The sequence below is a fragment of the Manis javanica genome, chromosome 4, assembly GCF_040802235.1.
Source record: "Manis javanica isolate MJ-LG chromosome 4, MJ_LKY, whole genome shotgun sequence".
In the NCBI taxonomy this organism is placed as follows: Eukaryota; Metazoa; Chordata; class Mammalia; order Pholidota; family Manidae; genus Manis; species Manis javanica.
Genome location: NC_133159.1, coordinates 34,687,351 through 34,708,632, shown reverse-complemented (window position 1 = coordinate 34,708,632; position 21,282 = coordinate 34,687,351). Strand labels below are relative to the sequence as shown.

The following is a 21,282-nucleotide window of genomic DNA, read 5'->3' as shown; positions in this document are numbered from 1 at the left end:
AGCAAGGAGAATGAAATATCTGATGGCAAGAGCTAGCAGTTGTTGGCAGATGTAAAGGGCTTGCCCCAGGTGCTTGAAAGTAGGGCAAATAAGGGTTTGTTCTGAGAGGAGCTGAGACCTTAGGCTCTGATTCTCACTTGGTCAGTATCTCTGTGATAAGGAGGTAGCCACCCAGATGTTCCAGACTATACCTTTGCTATTCAAAGTGTGGTCTGAGAACCAGCAGCATCCTCATCACCTGGGAGCTTGTTAAAATGCAGAATATTAGCCCTACTCCAGTGCTAAACAGAATCTGTAATTTGACAATATCATTAGGTAATCTGAAGTGAGAAACACTGCTGTAGATTAAGGGTTCTGAAACTTTAGCAAGCATCAGAAACACCTGCCCTTAGGGTTTGGGATTCAGAAAGTTGGAGTGGAAGCCAGGAATTTGCATTTCTAATAAATTCCCAGATGATGAGATGCTGCCTGTAAGGGAAGCATGCTTTGAGAACCACTGACTGACATAGCTGTCTCATCTCTAAAGTAGGGCAGTAATTCCTGCTGCCTTACAGAGATGTGGGATCTAGTGAGCCACTGTGTGGTAAAAGAGTTCAGTGCATTGTGGGCAGGATGTCAGTCTGTATTACTTCCTCACTGGTCAGTGATTTTTAAAATCTACATGCCAGCACAACTGTTAGCCTGTTCAGGCTTCTGGCTGGTGGGTGTAGACATAGAACAAGGAATCTATGAAGCCCCCTATGGGACAGTCTTCTGTCAAGAGACCAGCTGCCCCTGGGGTTGTGGGTGAGGATTACTGAGTAGGGCCTCCTGAAGTCCAGCCAGCTTCTCAGGGCTCCTATCCAAGCTCCCTGACCAGAACCTTCTGTCTGCCTGAGTGGGCCTAGTCCTGTCTTGACCACCTGTTTCTCAGCCCCACCTCTTGAACCCCAGCTAGAAGATCTTTGGTGCAGTGTTTTTGCATTGCCTGGGAAAATGGTCTTTGTCTAACCAATCCTCTTGATTCATCTTGTGGTCCTGCACATGTTACATGAACTTTTCCACAACTTACTGGGGGATTAGCTCAACAGGCTTTGACTGCATGTGCCCAACTCCCAGAATATGGGTTCTGGACCTCCAAAGTGAGTGGAGCGGAGGTAGGGGCAGTTCTGATGAGAAGCAGTGTAGCCTAGTGGTTCAGAGCATGGACTCCAGAGCAGGACTCTTTGAGTTTGAGCTTAGTCTCCACCACCAACCCACAGTATGACTTGCCTTTGGCAAGTTATTTGTACTCTTTCTGCCTCAGTTGCCTTTGTGGCAAAATGGGATTAACAATAGCACCAATCTTATATAACTATTGGGAAGATAAGATGTAAGTGCTTAGAACGGGGCCCAGTGTGTAATAGCTATATGAGTTAGCTCTATCAGTAGAAATAGCACTAGTGTTATTTTGACCCATGGCCTCACAGTAAGCTGTTGGGGTACAACAGGTGGCTGGGAGGCTGGCCCTGCTTCTCCAAGGAGCATAGAGAGAGCCTTCAGGCCTTCTGTCAACATAGTGGATAGAGCTGGGGCACTACCCAGAGGGACATTTTTCCTCTGCTGGAATGGTGAGTTGAACTTGGCATCCTTCCATTCCATGCCTTCCCCTAGTGCTAACTCTGTGGGGCCTCTTGGTGCACGACCTGAGATTTTTTAAAATTATTTCATGACAAATATTTGTATACAGGTAGCTATAAAGAAATCATTTGGTTGGTTGCTACCCTGAAGGGCCACTAATATCTGAAGTTATTCACAATTGATACGTAAAAATGCTTGAACTGAGGCTGATCTAGAGTCAGGTAAAGATAGGTGGAGATGCAGCCATGGCACACCCCTGGGTAAGGATGCAGTTTCTAAGACTTTAGATCTCCTTCATTTATTGGCATTATGTTTTTAAAAAAAAATTCAGATTTCAGTGAAAGTAAATCGTAATTCACTCTGCACTCTCCTCCCCAGTACAAAGAACAGCAGTGTCTATTTTCAGTCTTTTCTACATTTTAATTGCTTTGGGGTCTATGAGGATGGGTGAAAAGGGACATGTAGGTGAAAAATCAGCCTTTTAGAGCTCCAATTTTTTTACCCTTCCTTGTCCTGAAACTTCGAGCATCAGCTCTCATCTGTCAAAGTGTAAATCAGCAATTAAAACCCAAACAGCCAAATGCCAAAGATGACCCGAAGCACAAAGCAACTGACAAACAAGTCCGGACAAATCGACGGGTAATTTATAAGCTTTGCCCTAAAATCTAATTATTTGGCAATTCGAATTTGCAGCCAGCCAGGGCTCGGCAATAAATTTAACCCGCCATAAATTATTTAGGAGCAGGCTGTGGTGTAAATCAAAACCACGAGTGTTTGTTTAAGAAATAAGCTCCTTGTGCATAAAATGTCTTTTTTTTCCCCAAGGGAAAAACTGTTAAGCAAAACATGCCCTGTTCTTGCCCAGTGCAGCCCTTACTTCTCTCTCTCAACTTCCCCTCTTTCCTGTGGCCAAGGAGGCTCCTTGGTCCCTTGGAGAAAGGACCAACCTTTGTATGGGACTTTTATCCAAAACCCAAATATTTGGATAAAACCCGTGTTTCTGCCAAGTATTGCCTTTCCCACCTTGTGTGATACTGCTTTTGGATTTTATCAAACTTTTTGGTGCAGAGTTGCACACTTCTGGAAATTTTCTTTAGAGGCTGGAGGGAAGGGATAGATTAGCCATTACTGGCTCTAAATCGAAGGAATGCTAGTTCCTAGGTTGTGAATATGAAACCATGAAAAATAATCTGCTCCACTTACATCAGGCAGGACCATACAACCATTAGCTCAGGCAAAATAATCTGTGCTTTGGAAGAAAGATCTGTAAGAGCACTACACTATTAAACCCTCTGTCCCACTGTCAAGACATTCTAACAGTCTAATCTAAGGCCCTCCTGCTTAAAATCTTTTTGTTGTTGTTCTGTCTTCAAATATAATCTTATCACTGCAGGCACTTCAGTTGAAGGGGGTTTGAATACCCTGAAAGCAATCTACACATTTATTTTTGTAATCTACTGATTGTGGATGTGAAATTTCATTTGAAATGAATGATGTTGTAGTGGATCTTGGGTTCCTAGTTGAGCAATTAGAAAGCAGCTATATTTAAAATGTGCTCCAGCTAAAATCCCTGTTAAAAAGGTAAAAGAATACTTACTTTTGATCTCTGCCATTCCTTCCCTTTAAAACAAACAAACAAAAAAGATTGGCAGCTGGCATTTAATTGGGGGAGACAACAGATACAATAGGTTTGGAATCAGATACTCTGAAAAATTCAAGTTCTGAGTCTTTTGTCCTTAGTTGTCAAGTTGTGGCCAATTCCCATCCACCATCAACAGACCAGCCTTTTAGGTTTATGATGCTCTACCTTGGACAACCTAGCTGTAGCTTGTGCACAGTGTAGGGTGACCAACTGTCTCAATTTTAGCATTGAAAGTCCTGTGTACCAAGACATTTTAGCACTGAAAATCCTGTGTTCCTTAGTCTGGACAAACAGAAAACTGGGATGTTCTTGGCTTGCAGCAGCTGGGGGAGAATGAGAAACCATTTAGAGATGTGAGGTAGATGGTGCTTTGGAGTGTTATACATGTTTGGGTTTGAATCCTGGCTCCACCACCTACATCTTTGTCACTTAGCAAGATCACTTTATCTCTTAGGTTCCATGGAGAGCTCTGTGAAAGAGTTTTCTGTTAGAGCCATGTGCTTGGCTTCTGGTATGCCATTTATTAGCCCCTTCCTATGTTACTCAGAAGTTGAGAGGGAGGTCTCCATGCTAGAGTGGAGCTGGGTGCTGGAGATGCAAACTGAGAGCTCATGGGAGTGCCATCTGTGTCACTGCGGCCATCGTTGGAGGCTTTTCATTAGCAATACTCCAGGAACATGGACAGTACACATTCACTGCTCTTGTAACTTAAGAGCAGCCTCTCTTCCTAGGTGATAGTTGACTGAGATCCCAAAAGATAGTCTTTCAGACTAATAGAATCAAATCTTTCCTGACCCTTCAGATTCTGAAAGCTGGTAGTCCTGCTCTCTTTAAGTCTGACTTTCCCCATTTGGAGTCCCAGTTTTGTCCCTTACTAACCTTGAATAAGTGATAACTTCTTTTGGGGCCTTAGTTTATCTGTAAAGTAGGGATAATGATGCTTGTCTCTTGAGTTGTTAGGAGGATTCAATGAAATCATTCCTGTTAAGCATGTCGCAGAGTGTCTGCCACATAGTAAACAATAAATGGAAGGAATTAAATGATATGTTTTCTACGTGTCTCCAATTAAATGATACATTTTCCGTATGTCTCCCAGGGTGTTGGGGCCACCTCCTCTCTGCCCCTTGCCCAGACTCTGAGTGCCTCTGATGGAGGAGCCACATCCCATTGTATTTGTTTCTATGTCTACATCTGGGCCCTGTAAATACTAGGTGCTTAATAGTATTGGTTTATGACACGATGGTTATAGTGATGATATGACCTATCTTCCAGGATTAATAAGGGAAAGATAAGAAAATGTATTTGAAAGCACACTGCAAATTGAAAAGCCTAACACTCTGTAGGTCCCTCTACTAAGATAGTTATCATAGGGCAGCCTTCGGTATTTGTTCAGTATCTTTTCTACTCACTAGTCTGTGCACTTCTCCAAAGCAGAACCTACAGCTTATCTCTAAATCCCACTTCAGCACCTGTACAGTGTCTTGCACATAGCAGATGCCCAGGTAGTTTAATAGAATGCAAATGACTTACAAATGTAAGGAATTATTAAACTATTATTAGGGGAGGAAAAGAGGGCTCGTAAAATACAAACTGGATCTTCTCTCCTTCCTGGTGCTACCTTTACACAAGCAGAAACTCAGCTCTCCTAAAAACACTTTTCCCAGGGGGATGATGAAATCGAGGGAGGGAAAGGAGGAGGGGCATAAATAAGTTTCATTAGCTGAGTGACTGCCCCTAGAAACTGGCACTTAGGCACATCTTAAGCTCTTGGGCTGGAATTAATGTGATTGGCCTATAACTTTGAGGTTACCTCTCTAATCATTATCAGCTAAACACTGTTGAAGTGTTTGGCACGCCCCACAGCACTGGCTGCAGACTCGTGCCAACCTGGTACAGATTGGGGCTCCTCTCCCATCTGGGAGAAGATGGGCTTTTGGGGACAGTATTTTCAGGTTCTGGGCTTGGCGGGGCAAAATGGGAAGGTAGGAAGTAACCAAATGAGGTCCTTTTTGCTCTGACTTCCCAGAGGGTTTTTCTCTCAGAAGTTCCTCTTTTGCATCACCAGTGGCTCAACTGAATACACCAGTGTGTGAAGTCATTGTTACTAAAGTTCTGATGGTATTGAGGAAGGGTCTCTGCAAAATCATGTTCTCAGATTGGCCCTTGAAAGTCCCTTATTTTTGTCTTGAGGGGCTAGCAACAGTGGAGGGGTATGTTTATGATAGGTCCAAACTGCTGTGTCCCTGGCCCCCAAGTCATTTCAGGGATCTACCCCTCTTTTTGTACGGAGCTGAGGCTGGCTTGTTCCTCCTCTCTGGGAGGTTGATACTGACTGTGACCACTTAAATTGGCTCCATTTTCCTAGTGGTGGAAGCCAGCAGCAGTAAAGTTTGAAGACTGAACTGCAATAGGGAAACCCAGAGGCCAAGTTTTCAGAGAATCTACTGGGGATCCTGACTTGCTGCTGGTCAGAGCAGGAGCTGAAGCGCTTACTATTTTATAATAAATACTAATGAAATTCTAGATCTGTAATAACATTTCAGATATCTAAAACAAACCATGTGCTTGTAAAAAAGTGGAAAGAGATCAACTTTAAGCCATAAATTCTTGGTAATAGAGGGCTTTTTTTTCTGTTTATGTTTGATAGATATTTTAGTTTCTAGAGGAATGTCAACTCCTAATTTCATAATGTATCATGGGCTTAAGAAAATTGAATTTAATAAAAGCCAGAGATGAATGGCATCCTTAAAGGTCCCAACACTTGTCTTTATTAGCAGGACAAACTGCAGGTCTCCAAATACTGCTTCTTTCCAAATGAAAGTTTAAATGAAAAGTACAGTTGTGTCACAGGTGAAATTTCATTGTGGGCCCAGCTAACATTGTTAGTGAGAAGCTGGCTGTATTTGTTTCTTTAGACAGCGGGGCAGCCAAACTCACCAGGCTTTGGAGCTCCTGTTGAAGTGTTTCTTCTACTTAGTGGGAGAAGGAGGATGTATCAGAAATTAAGGGCTCACATGAGCCCCACCTCAGAGTTACCTCTTGGAAATCTTGGATAGCTGATTTTTTCAGGGGGACCAATATGTATTTAGTGTGTACATGTATGTAGTATATTGAGAGCACAGCTCTCCTGTACTTGGCCTGCTTTGTTAGTGCTTTATAGGGAACGAGGGGCCCAGGGAATTGAGGGATGAGTGCCCACCTCTCTTCAAGTTGGGAGGAACAGTATCCCTTAGTCTAAGCAGCAGCCTGGGCCTCCTCTCCATCCCCTATCTGCTGCAGCCTTGCAGCCTTCCCTATCTTGGAGGGCTCCTGCCAGTGTGCCCATCTTTGGGGTTCAGACCAGGCAGACCAGGCAACCAGAACCTTTGAATTTTTCTGTTATGAAGTCTGACTGACTTGATTTGGTCTTCAGTGTTGCTCTAATGTGTTAAAAATAGATGCTTTAAAAACAAGCCTGATAGTCCTGGTGTGTCTGGGGAGGAGGATACCTGGCTGCCCTGACATATCCAGGAGATTGGCTGTTTCTCCTTCTATCTTCCCCCTTGTCTAGTTCCTGAGTGTAGTCAGGTGTCAACAGCTTCTGTATTGCTTTTATAGGCTGTCCCCGGAGAGAACCAGTTTGCCTTGATTCTAGTGATACTAGAAAGGTCCTCCCCAGAATGGGGGATCTGGGGTAGGGATGCCAGTGGAGCTGACTACTGGGGCTATTGAGTGGGCAAAGCCCCCCTTCTTTCACTGCAGTGGAGGCCTTTTCTACATGCTAATTTTACTTGGAGGATTTTGCTTTTATTTATTTATTTTATTATTTCCTATTTGTCTCTTCCAGATGTTTTCAGGGCAGTTTTTTGTGTTGTAAACTAATTCCATTCATGTTTTAAAAATTTATGAAAGCACTAATAAAAATGTCAAAGTGGTAAAAATGTTAGCTTTTCCTCTGCTTTGATTAAATTTTGCAAACTGTTTTTGAATATTAAAAAGCAATAATTTTTTTTATTCTCTCTCCTCACTTTCCCTCTTCTCTGTGGTGCACACGTGCTTTCTCCTGCCCTCTCCCCCCTCTGGTGCGTTCCTCCCTTCCCAGGAGCGATGTATGAGGCGTGCTGCACAGCCAACGTTCTGCAAGCCTGTTTGCACACCAGGACCTTGGTGCTGTGCATCTCTATTAAATAACGGAGACAGATTAATCTTAGAGACACCAAACAAATTGTCACTCCTCCTCCTTCTCTTCCATTACGTTCCAGTGGACTGGGAAGGACTGGCTAAGCGATTGGTAGGGGTTATGGGGGAGCAGACCAGGGGGAGGGTATACTGCCTGAAAGAAAGGTGGGAGGTACTAGCTCCTATTACTCTTATTTTGTTGTCTCCTTCTTTTAGAGTCCCCTTTTGCTTTATTATTATTAACATTTATATATTTATTTTATAAAAACTAATGAAGAAACTCGTTGCCTCTGTTTAAACTTCACATGGAGAAGTCTGAGCATCGGTGTGGTGGCTGGTTGTCTATATGGCTGGAGATCCAGACCCATTCCAGGGCAGAGGCCTAGGCAAGGGGAAGGGGGGCCTACTTTTAGGGGCTCTGCTAGAGAACCAGTGGGGAAACTGGGGCATATGGTACTACTGTCTTCCTTCTCCATTCCAGAGACACTAAGGGTGGGGTATGTGTACAATCTCTGGAACCTGTGAGGATATTAACAGTGGGAGAGTTAGGATTGTAACTGAGCTGGCACCATCTCACTCAGTGTTGGGTTTGGGCTGGCAGGAGCTAATGGGTCCAAAATACTCACTCGTTCTTCACTCTGAGTTTATTTGAAATGGTTGGTTGAAAAAACTTATTCCTCTTTTTCTGTGTCTTTGCCATTCTAGGAAATCATTGAGTTCCCCATCTTGAAGCTAAATGGCCGGACTATGGAGATTGAATCTACCTTTCACATGTATGTCCAGCCTGTAGTCCATCCGCAGCTTACTCCCTTCTGTACAGAGGTAAGGGCCCAGGATCTGGGCAGCAAGGGCTGCTGGGCAGGAGCTTTTGAATCATTGGTGCTCTGTACATGTCATGTAGGGAAAGCCTAGGTTTCAACAGTGGTTAAGGCAGGCACACATTGGACCCAGCAGTTGGCTTTTTACAAGTCTGCCACTCCACTTAGACCATTCTGTCACTGGGGACCCAGGGAGAGGTGGCACAGTCTGTCCCAGCTTCCCCAGCATTTCCCCTCCCTTGTGATGGGACACTTGGAATCTAGGAGCAAGATGACGCTTCTGGCATTCTGCCTCTTTTCAGTTCCATTTCCCTTAGAGTTCCTTGGCAAGAGGTGAAGATTTCAGCTTCTTGGAAGGAGAGGTTATGCTCAGGCTTTCTTAGCTTTCTGTTAATGTTTTTCTGCTCTTGAGCTAAGTGAAGCATCAGTTCAGTTTGTGTAAACACAGCTGTGTCACTGAGGAAGGAGAAGGGCAATCCTAATGGGGTATGAGGACAGCCTGGAAAAAGCTAAAATGTCCTTATCCTTATCCTAGTCTGGTACTGTACTTGGCTACCTTGCCAGAAGGTTAGTATTGGCCCCATTTTACAGATTGTGAAACTGGGACTAACTAGGATCTTGATGCTTACTGGAGGCTCAAAACAGCCATTGGTAGAGAGGAGGTGCCCTGAAGATTTCTGACTCTCTGGAGTGTATGGAAAAGCCTACTGGGTCAGCTTTCCCCTGTGTTGTGTTATGTACTCTGTCATGGCTACAGGCTGTGGTGGAATCACCATTCAAGTATGGGTGGTAGCAGAGGTGGTGGGAAAACATGAATATTTCTGAAATCTTAAGAACTTGAAGCTGGAGTACATTAGAGACTGTGCCTTCATTTAAAGACCAATTTTTTTATGTATGCATGGAACAGGAAGAAAGAAGTTCTTGAGTAATCCCCAGACAACCTTGTTGGGTGGAGGAGGCTAGGAAAGAGTCTGCCTGCCACTAGTGGGAGGGCTCAGTGGACTCTGAGGCTTACTTAATAGATATGAGGTCTTGAGGGTCACTGCTGGGCTTCAGCAGTGTTTGCTGCTTGACCCTGTTGATACAGGCGTCCATCTGCCAAGGTATCTAGTCTCTCAAGCCTTTTGGTGTTCCAGCTATTGATGTTAAGGTTCTTGCTCCCTCTGGGGTCTATTTTTTTTCTCCCTTTCCCATGGGAATTACCTGTACCACCAGGAGGTGCTAATCTGTCTTTTTTGCCCCTTTTGGAAAAAAAAAATTATCATTTTAATGATGAAAATCCCCTTCTTTATGGGAAGGGAAGGGAAGACTTAAGCCAGCCAGTCACTTGAGCCCTCCACTGGCATGAAAGTATAGTGTCGTCCTGCCTTTCTCTTCCTCCTCTCTGTGTGGAGACTCCCCCTTGGGGCCTCCAGTTCTAGCTAGACTGCTTGGTGTAGATAGGCAGGACCAATTTTTGGAAGGTTGCTACCTATTTAGGGATAGAACAGTGCTGCTGGAACTTGACGCTGGGCAGGAGTGGATGCTCAAGAGTCTTGGGAAAAAAGACCTTTTACAGAGCAGAGCTGCTACAGCTTCTTTTTGTGGGGAGGGGAAGAGGCATTTTGAGACTATGATGAAAGCTATGCTTCTTTTTTCTTGGTTTCACCCAAGCACACACATAATTTGGAGGGTAGTAGGCATGGTGGTGCAGGGATCCTTGTAATGAAACCTGTTCTAAAAGTGACATGTAGCTATGCTGCTGGCACTGAATCTCTTCTGTCTCAGGCTTCCAGAGCTCAAAATGCTCCCTGCCCTGGTCCCTGACTTTTGTCCAGCCTCATATATCCCTGCTTCATCTCCCTTCACTCCCTTCACCCAGAGGTCGTGCTCTCATAATTCGCCTCTGTGCACGAAGGTCCTTCTGCCTGTGTGGTGCTCCTGCTCTCCTCCCCCTAGGCCTACTTGTCTTCAAGGACTCTGCTCAGGGTCACCTTCTCTGAGAAGCCTTCCCTAAGCCTCAGGCTGGCTTGTGCTCACCCCAACACCCATCAGATACATTATACTGTAATTATTTATATGTCTCCCTACTAGACTGTGAGTGTCTTGAGGGCACAAACTGGGTCTGATCCATCTCTGTCCCATCTTAGGGCCTGGCAGCAAGTAAACACATAATGCATGTTCCTTAAATGAATGAATATTCTCAAAGAGTTATTCAAGTACACCTTGCTTCCCCCCAGAGTAACTAAGTAACTATACTGCTGACTTGCTCTTCTAAATAAGTAAAGTCTTCTTTCAAAAGCCTCAGATCATCAAAATATTGCCTGTCTCCATACCAGATGGAATTGTAGTGCAAAGAGAAGCACAGACACAGGATGAGGGCCATCGTTCTGAGACCTCATCCAACCTGGCAGTAATGCCTTTGGGAGTAGGGATGGAAGTCTTTCCAGCCAGGGGGAGTCTTTCATTAGTAAGAATGAGGAATAGTAAAAATGAGGTAGACCTCTAGATTGTGCCTAAGCAACTCTTATGGTAGGATTTTCTCCTGTGCAGAAGATGTTCTAAAGAACCCTGGCCTCTGTGTATATATGTGTGCATGTGTGCATACATTACACTTGAGTACACACATGAGCACATGCTTTTGTGGGGAGGGAGACAGGCTCAGTGCTAGGCAGCAGGAAGATGGAATCTGCCTTGAGTGAGTCTGGGCCCACATATAGACACTCTTACTGCTCTGTGTAATGAACATGTTATTAGCCTCCTTGAGGTCCTTTTATAGTTCCAGTTGATAGTCTGCCTAGAGACATGGTTGACAGATAGGATGGGATGTGTTTCATTCTTTCCCAAGCCCTTTCCCTACCACCACTCATCAGATCTCTGTCTCTAGCCACTGGGTCACTGTACAGTCCCTGACCATGTGCAGTCCTTTTTGTTGTCATTTTCATGAAAAAACTAGAAAAAATACCCATTGTGTTAAATGCCAGTAAAGGGCTTTGTCTTGCACCTGTACTTATAAAGGGTAAGATTTATTGGTCTCTTTGTCTGAGGAGAAAGAGTGGGTCTGATTATCAGATTGCACACCAGAGACAAGTGCTTATGTAATCAACAAACTGTCTTGGTGTCAGAATACGATTGTGTTGGAGATAAACTGAAAGGAGAAAGCACTGGATGCTGACATGCTATTGGCACTGAGTGTCCTGGGCTGCTTCCTGTAGTTGCTCATGTTTGTGATGAAGCCAGTGCTTTCCTGGACAAAAGCCCTTGTGTAGGCGGGGGATCTCAGTACAGACTATGTTATCAGTCAGGGTCAAAAGCCCCTCGCCTTGTGATTTCGGAGACTGGAGAAGCGGGAGTTAATCTGTAATCCCTCGGTGAAAAGAGCCACAGAGCACACATTAATTCTTCCTCTCACCTCTCCTGCTTTAAGTGGTTAAGGTCTCTGAGCTCTGTTTAGCCTGTGAGCCCTTGTTCTCAGCTTAATAATACTTGGCTTTGCTCTAGTACCTTTCATTGTGAGGATGTGAAAGCTTTTTTACAAATATGTATTAACCCAAGTGGGAATGGGTTTAGGCTGCAGCATGAAGGATTTAAGTTATTCTTGAGGTAGAACTTACGAGTATTTATTTGATTAAATTGTCTCTCTCCCCTGCAGGTTCTGGTATAAATCTTACAGGCATCTTATAGTTGTCAATATAAGGTACAGAAACTAACTTTCTGAATTTTACTCCCTCTTCATCCAGTGCCTTGGCAGAGCTGATAAGATCCCTCCATCCTTGGAGGGATTAATACAGGAGAATAAGGCCTCCCCTGGAAGGATGCCTCTAGTTGAACCAATAGCTCAAACCCCTGTGTCTCTGGGGGTTGAATTCAAACCTTTAGGGACTCAGCTGTAAGCCCTGTCTTGCTGGACCACAAATGGTCTGGGAATCATGGAGAGAGGGAGCTGAGCTTACCAGCCTTCTCCTAGGCTGATGATTCTAGGATTGCTGACCACCAGAGAGCAGTGTGAGGAAGCCCCAGGGTCCTGAAGCCCTCCACTTCCACCCTCACCCCCACCCTCATCCCTACCCCCTGGGTGGAAAGAGGCAGCCTAGTCTGTAGTAGGAGATCCTGCAGAAAGCAGGGCCCAGTTTTCTTTTTTGGTGCAATGATTTTCTCTTTCCACATCATTGATTTTCCAGGGGTGCAGAGCAGGTCTTATGGGTTACACAAATGCTAACCTAAGTCCCATCTCCAAGGAGGGAAGGTTCTTGGCAAGGGTACCATTAGTTTCCTGTGTGAGTGAGACTTTCTGGAAGCCCTTCGGTATTTTTAGCTCATATGAATGACCCTTGGTGGGAGCCCAGAGAAGGGGTAAACCTAACCTTGCCCCAGTAAACTCAGACCAGACACAAGACTGGCTCACTGACCCTGCAGCTTTCCAAGAAGTAAGAGTGGCCCTGGGTTTTCCAGTATATAGTCCTGCCTCTGAGTATCCACCTCCAAGCCTGGGGATGTGGCTCGACCCTGGAAGAACTAAGCAGGAAAGAAGCCGGGTCAGAAAGGGCAGTTATGGGTTTGTGGGTGACAGTCAGTCATCTGGATGTTGGACCAGGAGCTGGTCACAAGCCTCCTCCAGACTCTGGCCCCTAAGTCCCTGAGACAAAACATGGGGCAACTGCCTGCTCAATATGTAGTTCTGGAAGGTGTACAGATTCTGAGTGCTAGCTGGCCTGGGCATAGGAGGGGGCTGCCAAGAATGCAGATTCCGGAAGGCAGCATTTATGTTTTTCTTCACTGCTCAATCTCTGTTTCCTAAAAAGGGCCTAGTATGTTGTAGGCTCTTCATGGACAGTTGCTTACTAAAATCTTGGCACTCCAGGATGAAAGCTGCTGACCCAGGGATCTTCCCTACCCCTGCCTCCCCAGCCTCCCAGCCCCCCAGCCCTCAGTGGACCATCTTTTCTTCTCTTTGGCTCAGGCCCTCCCTCTGCTGGGCAATTCTTTGGTCTCCCATGCAAGGAAAGGGTGTGAAGGTGCCAGCCGGGTGGGCATGCTGTGGGTTAAAGCCTTGCGAAACAACAGTGTAGTTAATCTTTCTAATTTATTTTTCTTTTAGACCATGGGAAGTCTGTAGGCAGCAGCTGTTACCCAATTAAAATACAGATTAATATAAAAACAGTTTCTGGAATATAAAATAGAGTGGCTGTGTCCTTACACTTCCTTAAAATACCACCTAATAATGACTTGATGAACTACAGAAACCCACCTAGAGGAATTCAGCATTCTTAAAATGAAAATTTCTTCCCTAAAAGGTGTGTATTATCATTCCATTTAAGTCTTTATGAGAAAATAACCTTCCCTCTTAGAGCCAGCAGTTCCTGTGAGTTGGGTATTTGATATTCATTAAATGTAATTATGATTTAATTGGAATTTAACTCCCCCCACCCCCCAACACTTAAAAAAAGAAAGTTTCCAAGCAAGCCTGACATGCTGCTCTCCTGGAAGTAGCCAGGGCTACACTGGGCGTGGTGCTTTCCAGCTGGCCCAGATGTGTGGATGGGGCCTCCTGCCTCAGATCCTCAAGGCAGTCTGTTGAGTCTGTGCTTCAGGGATATTTTCACTTCAAAACAAAACAAAACAAAGCAAAGCCACAAGCTTGTTTGAACCTAGGCCTGACCTGGATGGAGCACAAGCCCATGAGTCAGAAAATCTCTAGATCAAGTTTGTATGATAAGCCTTTTTGTTTGAGTTTCCCCATTGGTTAAAAATGCCTGTTTCCTGCTTGACTAGTTGGTACTGAGGATCTGGGAATGCAGGGTGCAAGTTTTGGATGCCTGTGGGGTTCCCCTGGCCCTTCACTGATGTTAGAGGGGGAAATGCTGGACATAGAGGCTCAGAGAGGGAGTGGACTTGAAACCAAGAGTGTCTGTCCTGTACAAACATTCTCTAAGTTCTATGGGAGCTTCTGTGAAGCTTGGAGGTGAATTTACTTTAGACTAATTTGTGGGGAGTTACTGAATACAAAAGATACATAAAGTCTTTTTTGTGTGTGTGTGACAAAATTAAAGCTGAAGCAGGTATGAGGTACACCCCATAGTTAGCATGTAGATGTGTATCTCCATTTCAGGGCAGGATGTTGTGGGGGAAGTTTACATTGTGTCCTGGGACTTATTCCCGGGGCTCCTGTCAATTTCTGAGCCTAACGCAGTGCAGGTTAGAGTCTTTTATAGTAGAAGGAGAAAAATAGGACGGAAAGGATGTAGTCCAGCTTTGAATCCCTGCACATAGGTTTTCCACCCATTGGCTATTTTTCTTTCCTTTCAGCTCACCGGGATTATTCAAGCCATGGTGGATGGTCAGCCAACCCTGCAGCAAGTGCTGGAGGTAGGTGGGGTGACCTTTAATTCATGACCTCTGACCCTTTCCTGCTGCCTTGCTCTCCCTCCCCTCTTGAGAATGTAGCCGTGTAATTTGACTATGATTATGGCTTGATTAGAATAACATTTGCTGTCACATCAGTGACATGCTGTTGAGAGTATTGAACCATTGATCTGTCATCTCCAGCTGTTCCTGTCAGGGTTACTGGCAAGATGTCTTAGTGCTGCCTGGAGTCCGGCAGAGGACCTCCACCCACTCCTGGCCCATAGCTTGTGCTGGGCAGGTTGGGGACTAGGGGAGCTGAGCTGTGGCACTATAGGACTAGCCCTGGGGACTGGAGGTGTTTTTGTTTGGCTTTAGTGTTGGCTTCTTGTGGCATGTGAGCACTTCATTAACTCACCCAGAACTCCCCATCGATGGCTTTTGTTTGCTATTAGCTCCTCCAGGAGGTCCGGCTGGGCCTGCCTGCCCCGCTGCAGTTTGCCACTGGATCCATTGTCCCTGTCGGGTGCAGAGGCTGCACTGGGTAATGATTCCTAATCAGAATAATTACAACAATTGTCTATGTGAGGGAAATCAAATTAAAGGCTTTAGGAACCCTTGGCAGAGACCACACTTCTAGGATGTTCTCCTCAGGGAGCTGGAAAAGGTTAAGATGCTGCTTTTCATGCGCCAGCCTGAGGGAATAAGGAAGGGCAGCGCTTAGCCTCAGCTTGCCTCCTGCACCCCACCCCCCCTCCCGCCAGCCTGGGGGTTTTCAGAGAGGGAGAAGGTCCGCCTCCCATTCCCTTCTCTCCTGGGGGAGGAGAGAAGATAAAAAAGCCTATGGATTTCATTAGGTGCTTTATTTATCTTTAAGACCAATAAATGCAAAGCCCAGCCCCTATGGAAACACAGGAGAAATCAGAGTGTCTGGGGAGCTAGCAGGGCACCTCTGCATTGGAAGTAAACTAGAAGAAGTTGGCTGGAGGCAGGGAGGAGGAGGATATCTCTTTAGCCAAGAGGGCCTGTCCCATGGGGGAGAGAAATGCAGACTGGATTTCCTGGGGCCCCTCAGGGTGGAGTCAGGGCCAGAGAGACAGGCTTAGGCTCAGCCAGCGGCAGAGCCTGCTCCCTATGCCTCTAGTGTGTAAGCCCAGGCTCTGTGACCAGTCAAGCTCTGTGTAAGGTCAAGGTTACAGTGCCTGCTGTAAATTGGGAGAAGATGAGCTCTGAGGTGGCTCCCAGCCCCACTGACCCTCTTTTTTGGGATAGAAGATTCATTTCTGTGACTGACAGGTCTCCTGAGCATGGACTGCTCCCTGTAAGAGCAGACTCAGGGAGAAAGAGGGGCCCCATCTTTCTGCATGTCTCATCCAGCATCCCCAGCCAGGCCCTGGCACTGACGGAGGCCAGAGGACAGGCTCCTTTCCCTGGAATGTCTCTGGCTGGGGTCCTAAGAGGGAGATCTTGCTGTGGGCCAGCACCAAACCAGAGCTGTTGAGGTCATGCGGTGTTTTTCCTCAGTGGTGCCAGTGGTGGGGAAGCTATGGTCCTCAGTTGACTTCTTCCTGCTGAGTCCAGGTCACCCTGGAACAGGATGCTCAGAGGATTCTGAATCTCACCTAGGAAGCTACTTTCTGCTACTTCACACTTCGTAAGTAAAGAAGGACTATTCCTGGCATTGGCCTGAATATGCAGTCTCTGGCAGGATAAGGAGGCCAGACCTGGCTCTGCTTTGTCGCCTTTGCCCTGAGTTGGTTTTAGAGTCAAAGAGCTAACTTCTTGTCCTAACAGGTGGCCAGCTAGATGTTTGCCTGACTCATTTGTTGTAAGTAGGGCTGAGGCTGGGCCCCTATAGACCTTCAGTAGCTGGGAGGACTGGCCCAGCTGATGAGGGGCTGTCTTGGTGGTTCTTCCAGTCCTTCATCTGTTCAAGCGGAGAAGGATGGAAAAGGCCAGGCCTGATTCCCAATGTACTGTCACTTCCTTGGGCAGGCTAATAGTAGAAGATGCTTATGGAATATCTGTTGCCTGGGCCCTAAGCTTCCAAGGACCCCAGTGAGTATTAAGTGCCTCTCGTGGTGAAGGCCTGGTCTTCTGGGCACTTGCTACTGACAGTCCTGTCTTGCTTTCTTTTCCAGGACCACTATGTAAGAGTTGGGGCATTGGGGAGCACCCCCTAGCAGATGGGAGAGTAACCTTGGGAATTTAAGGGCAGTGAGCCTTGAGCATGGTTAGCTGACTTAGGGAGGTCCAGGTTTGCCCTACCTCTTTTTAAAAGTCTGGGAAAAGGGTGTGTGTGTGTGTGTGTGTGTGTCACCATGGGGGTTGTGTGTGTGTGTGTGTGACCATGGGGGTTGTGTGTGTGTGTGTGTGTGTGTGTGTGTGTGTGTGTGTGTGAGACCATGGGGGTTGGGCCAACGTGGCAGGGGAGACAAACCATTCAGCAATGCAAGGTCCAGAATTTAGCTTCTGGGCAGACCCTTGGGCTGAGGAGGGTTCTTTGGTGTACAGACTGAAGAGGGTCCACAGATCCTGGCACTAGGGAGCAGGTCTGACCTCCCAGGAGGTAGGACTACCGTAGACATGGAACTATACAGGATCCCCAGCCCTACTCAAGGACTGCTGAACATGGACCAGGCCTCTGAGATGTTCGGGGAGCCAGTCGACACCTGGTAGAAGTGACCTTACTTCAAGATTTCTATGGGCTCTCCTTTGCCTGCCTCACCTAGTGCCCTAGCCTCATTTCCTGTTCTTCCTTCCTACACTGTGGACTTTGGTCACACTATTTCCTACCCATATTTCAGTCAGCAGTTAACGTATTGAGAAGATACTCTGCTGGGTTAGGGGTTAAGACTGTGAATAAAACAGGTAAGAGTACCTACCTTCATGGTGCTAACAGTCTGGTGGAGAAGGCAGACATTAAGCAGATAATTGCTCCTCAAGTACAAAATGTGCCTTTGCCTCTGCCTGTAGTATCCTTTCCTGTGTTCTCTCTATTTTTGTTTTCTACCCGGTCAAGCAAACCCAACCAAGTTCCTAGTTAAATTATCTTTGTAAAGCCTTTCTGACTCCTTTCCCTGTAAAAGGTAGAGCTAGCCACTCCCTCCACATGGTCCTCTAGCGTTCTGGTCACTTCTCCACTGCTACATCTATTATATCGTATTATGATGATCTGCCTTTCTCCCCTTCTCGGCCTACTGTCTATTTTGTGATAGGCACTTAATACATTATTACATTTAATTCTCAAAACAACCCTGTAAGGTTAGTCATCCTGCCTCGTTTTATAGATGAAGGAAACTGAAGTTCAGAGGGGTTAAATGACTTTTAAACGACTTCCCATCAGTGACACAGCCAGGATATGGAAGAGCTAAGGTTAGAACCCAGATGTGTCTGACTTTAAATCCTGCGTTTCTAACTGCTATGCAATACAGACTTTAAAAAGTAATCCTGAGCAGAGCAGTAGTGTGATCTGCTGTACTCCTGCCCCATGCCTGGGATCTTCTGACAAATAGGCGAGGCTTCATGAATTCTTTATGATAATTTTCCTGTTATTTACTTATTTTAGTATTTGTACTTTCAGTGTGAGTGCAAATAATAAAACCTATCAAAGGGATGAAGGGAAAGAAAGACTTAAAGTATGTTTGGGAGCAGTTTCTTCCCCTGTCTGGGAATTGAGCTCTGCCTTCAGAGATTCTGCTGAGTTTGAATCTTCCACCAGGAGAGGAGAAACAAAGTCTGGGGCCAGCTTGAATTTTTGGTGACTGGAACAGACAGCACTATCCCAGGTGTCAAGATGGGGCTCCTTCTGCTAGACTCATGGTGGAAATCAACTTCACCTTCATTTGGGAATAACCAAATTCATACATTGGGTTAATAAACATTTGGAGGGAGAGGGTGAAGTAAATACATGAATGAATCTGTGGGTGGGAGCTCCTGCTTGCAGCTTCTTTCCAGCCTGTTATCATGGCCCAGGACAACCGTGTCTGTGTTAGGACCAAAAGTGTTTGAACTGACCTGCTGGGATCTGTCCCTGTCCTATCTGGGGCAGGCTGCTATGCAACAGGGGAGTGAAGGGGCTCCCCCCACTGACTCACTGGGGCTAGTGGGATCTTCCTACAGGGACGGTCCTCCAAGTGCCTGCACAGTTCTGAGCCAAGGCTGAGAGTGTAGAGTGGAGCCATGGCTGGATAAGATTATAATTTTCTACTGCTCTGATTACAAGCAGCTTATCTGCATTTCACTCTTGTGGCTCTTCACAGACTCAAGGGGGAAAAAAAGGAAAATCTCATTTCTTCTTTTTGTGTGCTTTTCAGAGGGTCGATGAGTGGATGGCAAAGGAAGGCCTCTTAGATCCAAACGTCAAGTCAATTTTTGTCACCTGTGGAGACTGGGACTTAAAAGTCATGTGAGTATGAGAAGGTCTGCTTTGCTGGAAGGGCTTGGAGTCTGTGGGACCAGGCCTTGCCTTTCATGGGCTTAAATGTCCTACGCTACAGTTGGGTTAGGGAGTCCCTAAATCTTTGCCACTGCCAGAGTGAGAAGAGGGCTGGGAGTGCCTGCCTACCAGGACTGCTGGCCTTCCTTTGCCAGGTCTCCCTGCTCAAGACAGCCCTTCCAGTTGTGTTTTTGCCCTACATGTGTGTTTTGCCTACATGTTATTGCCCTCAAAGGAAAGTTTAAGAGAGTCTTTATTTTTTAACCAAAGACATGGTGTTTACTGTTCCAAGTGCTTTAGAAATAGTAACTCATTTAATAACCCTAGGTATTCTTTTTATAGATGAAGAAATTAAGGCACAGAGAGATCACCTAACTTGCCCAAGAACACACAGAGGCAGTATTCAAACCCAGCAACACGGCTCCAGGGTCCTTTCTCTATGCTATACTATGATACCCTCTTATCTGGGATACAAAGCTCTGACGATTCAACTGAGAGCCCAGTGGTAGGATGAGAGAGGGCTGCTTCTAGGAAGCTGTCTGAGTCACCAGCTTCTTCTTTCCTCCTTTGTCTCTATTGCTTTTTCCCCTTTGTCTCCTGATCCTGCTTTGGAAGGGAAGACAGATCTGGTTCCTTTGCTAGGTTGATAGGCCTGCTTCTTGTCTATCCTCATGGATACCTTCAGACAGCCCCTGGGACCTAAAGTGGGGTGGAGGTGGTGGGGGCACTGTTTGCTGAGGATTGATAGAATCGATACCTCTGTGTTCTTTGTGACTGAGGGTGGCAGCAAGCATTCTTTGTGTGTGTGTGTGTGTGTGTGTGTGTGTGTGTGTGTGTGCTTTTGAGCGTAGGGTGGGTGTTGGTAGATAGTGGGGAGAAGCTCCAGAGTGACATTTTCCAACCAAATCAGGCATTATCTTCTCATAAAGGTTCTTTTTATGCCTTTTGGATGCCAGGTATTGAGGTGAAGTTATGCACCCAGGTGGGGGGTCGAGCCTGCTATTGGAGGAAGAACAAGCCCAGACCACATAAACACCCAAACACCTCGCCTCCCACATCCCTGAGGTCATGTACACACATTGACTGCACAGCTCTAGGTTTGCACACACAGCTCCCAAGCTCCAGAGGATCTCTGTGCTCCCAGATAACACCCATTTGTCAGGAAATTATACAGGCAGATAGGAATCAGAGGAGGGTCCCATGAAGAAGGTGAGGAGGAGGAAAGCTGTTGCTCTTGTCTGTGGTGTCCTGGGCAGCTTTGAGCACTTGAAGCAGAGAAGGGACTTATATGGAGCTCTACTGTTTAAGGTAGGCTGATACCTGGAGTTCTGGGGTTCACATGACCCAGTCCTGAGGCCCAGGACTCCTGCTCTTCCAGTGGCTTTCTCTTTTGGTGTGTTCATATCCTGGCACTTGCATTCCAGAATCTTCTGTGTTAACTATGAATGGCATATACGTATACGTGTGTGTGAAAACTTTCCTGTGCTTGAGGTTAGGGACTCTCTGTCTGGGCCACCTAACCTTGGAATTGGTTTCTTTATGAGAAGGAGAGGAGGTTTCAGAGGGTGTCATCTTCTGTGGTCTGGCCTGTTGTGACCTGTTGTGGCCTTTAGCACCAGTTTGTGTGCTCGGGCAGATTTTGGTGACTCAGGAGGCTGCTTTGCATCCTCACGAGAAATGTTATAATCAAAAAGAGGGATTGGGTTGTGGAATCCAAGCATATATGAAAGAAACCAAATTTTAGTGAACACATACTATATCTCATGTAGTCCTTATCTTCTCTGGTAGGAGGTGATATCTCTCTTTTATAGGTGAAAATAAAAACAAAACAAACTTAAAAACTGAGGCCCAAACTGGTAAAGACTCATGGCTAGACAGAATTTAATTCTAAGACCATGTGTCTACCAAAAGAGATGGGTTGGGTAGACTGGTGGCTGGTTTGGACTTGGACTGGGGTAGCCAGTGAAGCTCTGAAAAAGAATATGCAGGAAGGAAGCAGATGTCAAGTGGCAGGAGCTGGGGGAAGGGAGCTCTGTAGCTGCCTTTTAGAAGCAGGACTCCACATAACTGCTGGGAAGGCTCTTAATTAAATGTGTAACAAAATAAAAACAGCCAGAGAGGAAACCTAAGTAGTGCTGCGTGACAGTGCACAGCTTATCGGTGTTCCTGGAACCTCTCATCAGATGGCTCTCATCAGAACCATCACCTTTTCATGCGCCTGGTACAGGCTGCTGCTGAGCCTGACAAGGATAGTGTTAAATTGACACCCACAACTTGTTAGTATGTGGCTTGCTTCTTATTTTGAC

General features: G+C 45.9%; 1 protein-coding gene across 13 annotated transcripts in view; it reads left to right on the top strand.

The window, feature by feature from the left end:
• Window positions 1-21,282, top strand: part of ERI3 (ERI1 exoribonuclease family member 3) — a 128,208-nt gene that overhangs the window by 23,955 nt on the left and 82,971 nt on the right. For 7 of the 13 annotated variants that reach the window (XM_037002252.2, XM_017640962.3, XM_073233797.1 and 4 more), the window contains 4 exons: window positions 7,323-7,511; window positions 8,105-8,221; window positions 14,503-14,562; window positions 18,855-18,946. In XM_037002252.2, coding sequence (XP_036858147.1) covers window positions 7,323-7,511; window positions 8,105-8,221; window positions 14,503-14,562; window positions 18,855-18,946 — 458 coding nt within the window. The remainder of the gene's footprint in view (window positions 1-7,322; window positions 7,512-8,104; window positions 8,222-14,502; window positions 14,563-18,854; window positions 18,947-21,282) is intronic. The other 6 variants (XM_037002254.2, XM_037002251.2, XM_017640963.3 and 3 more) reach the window with 1 other exon arrangement.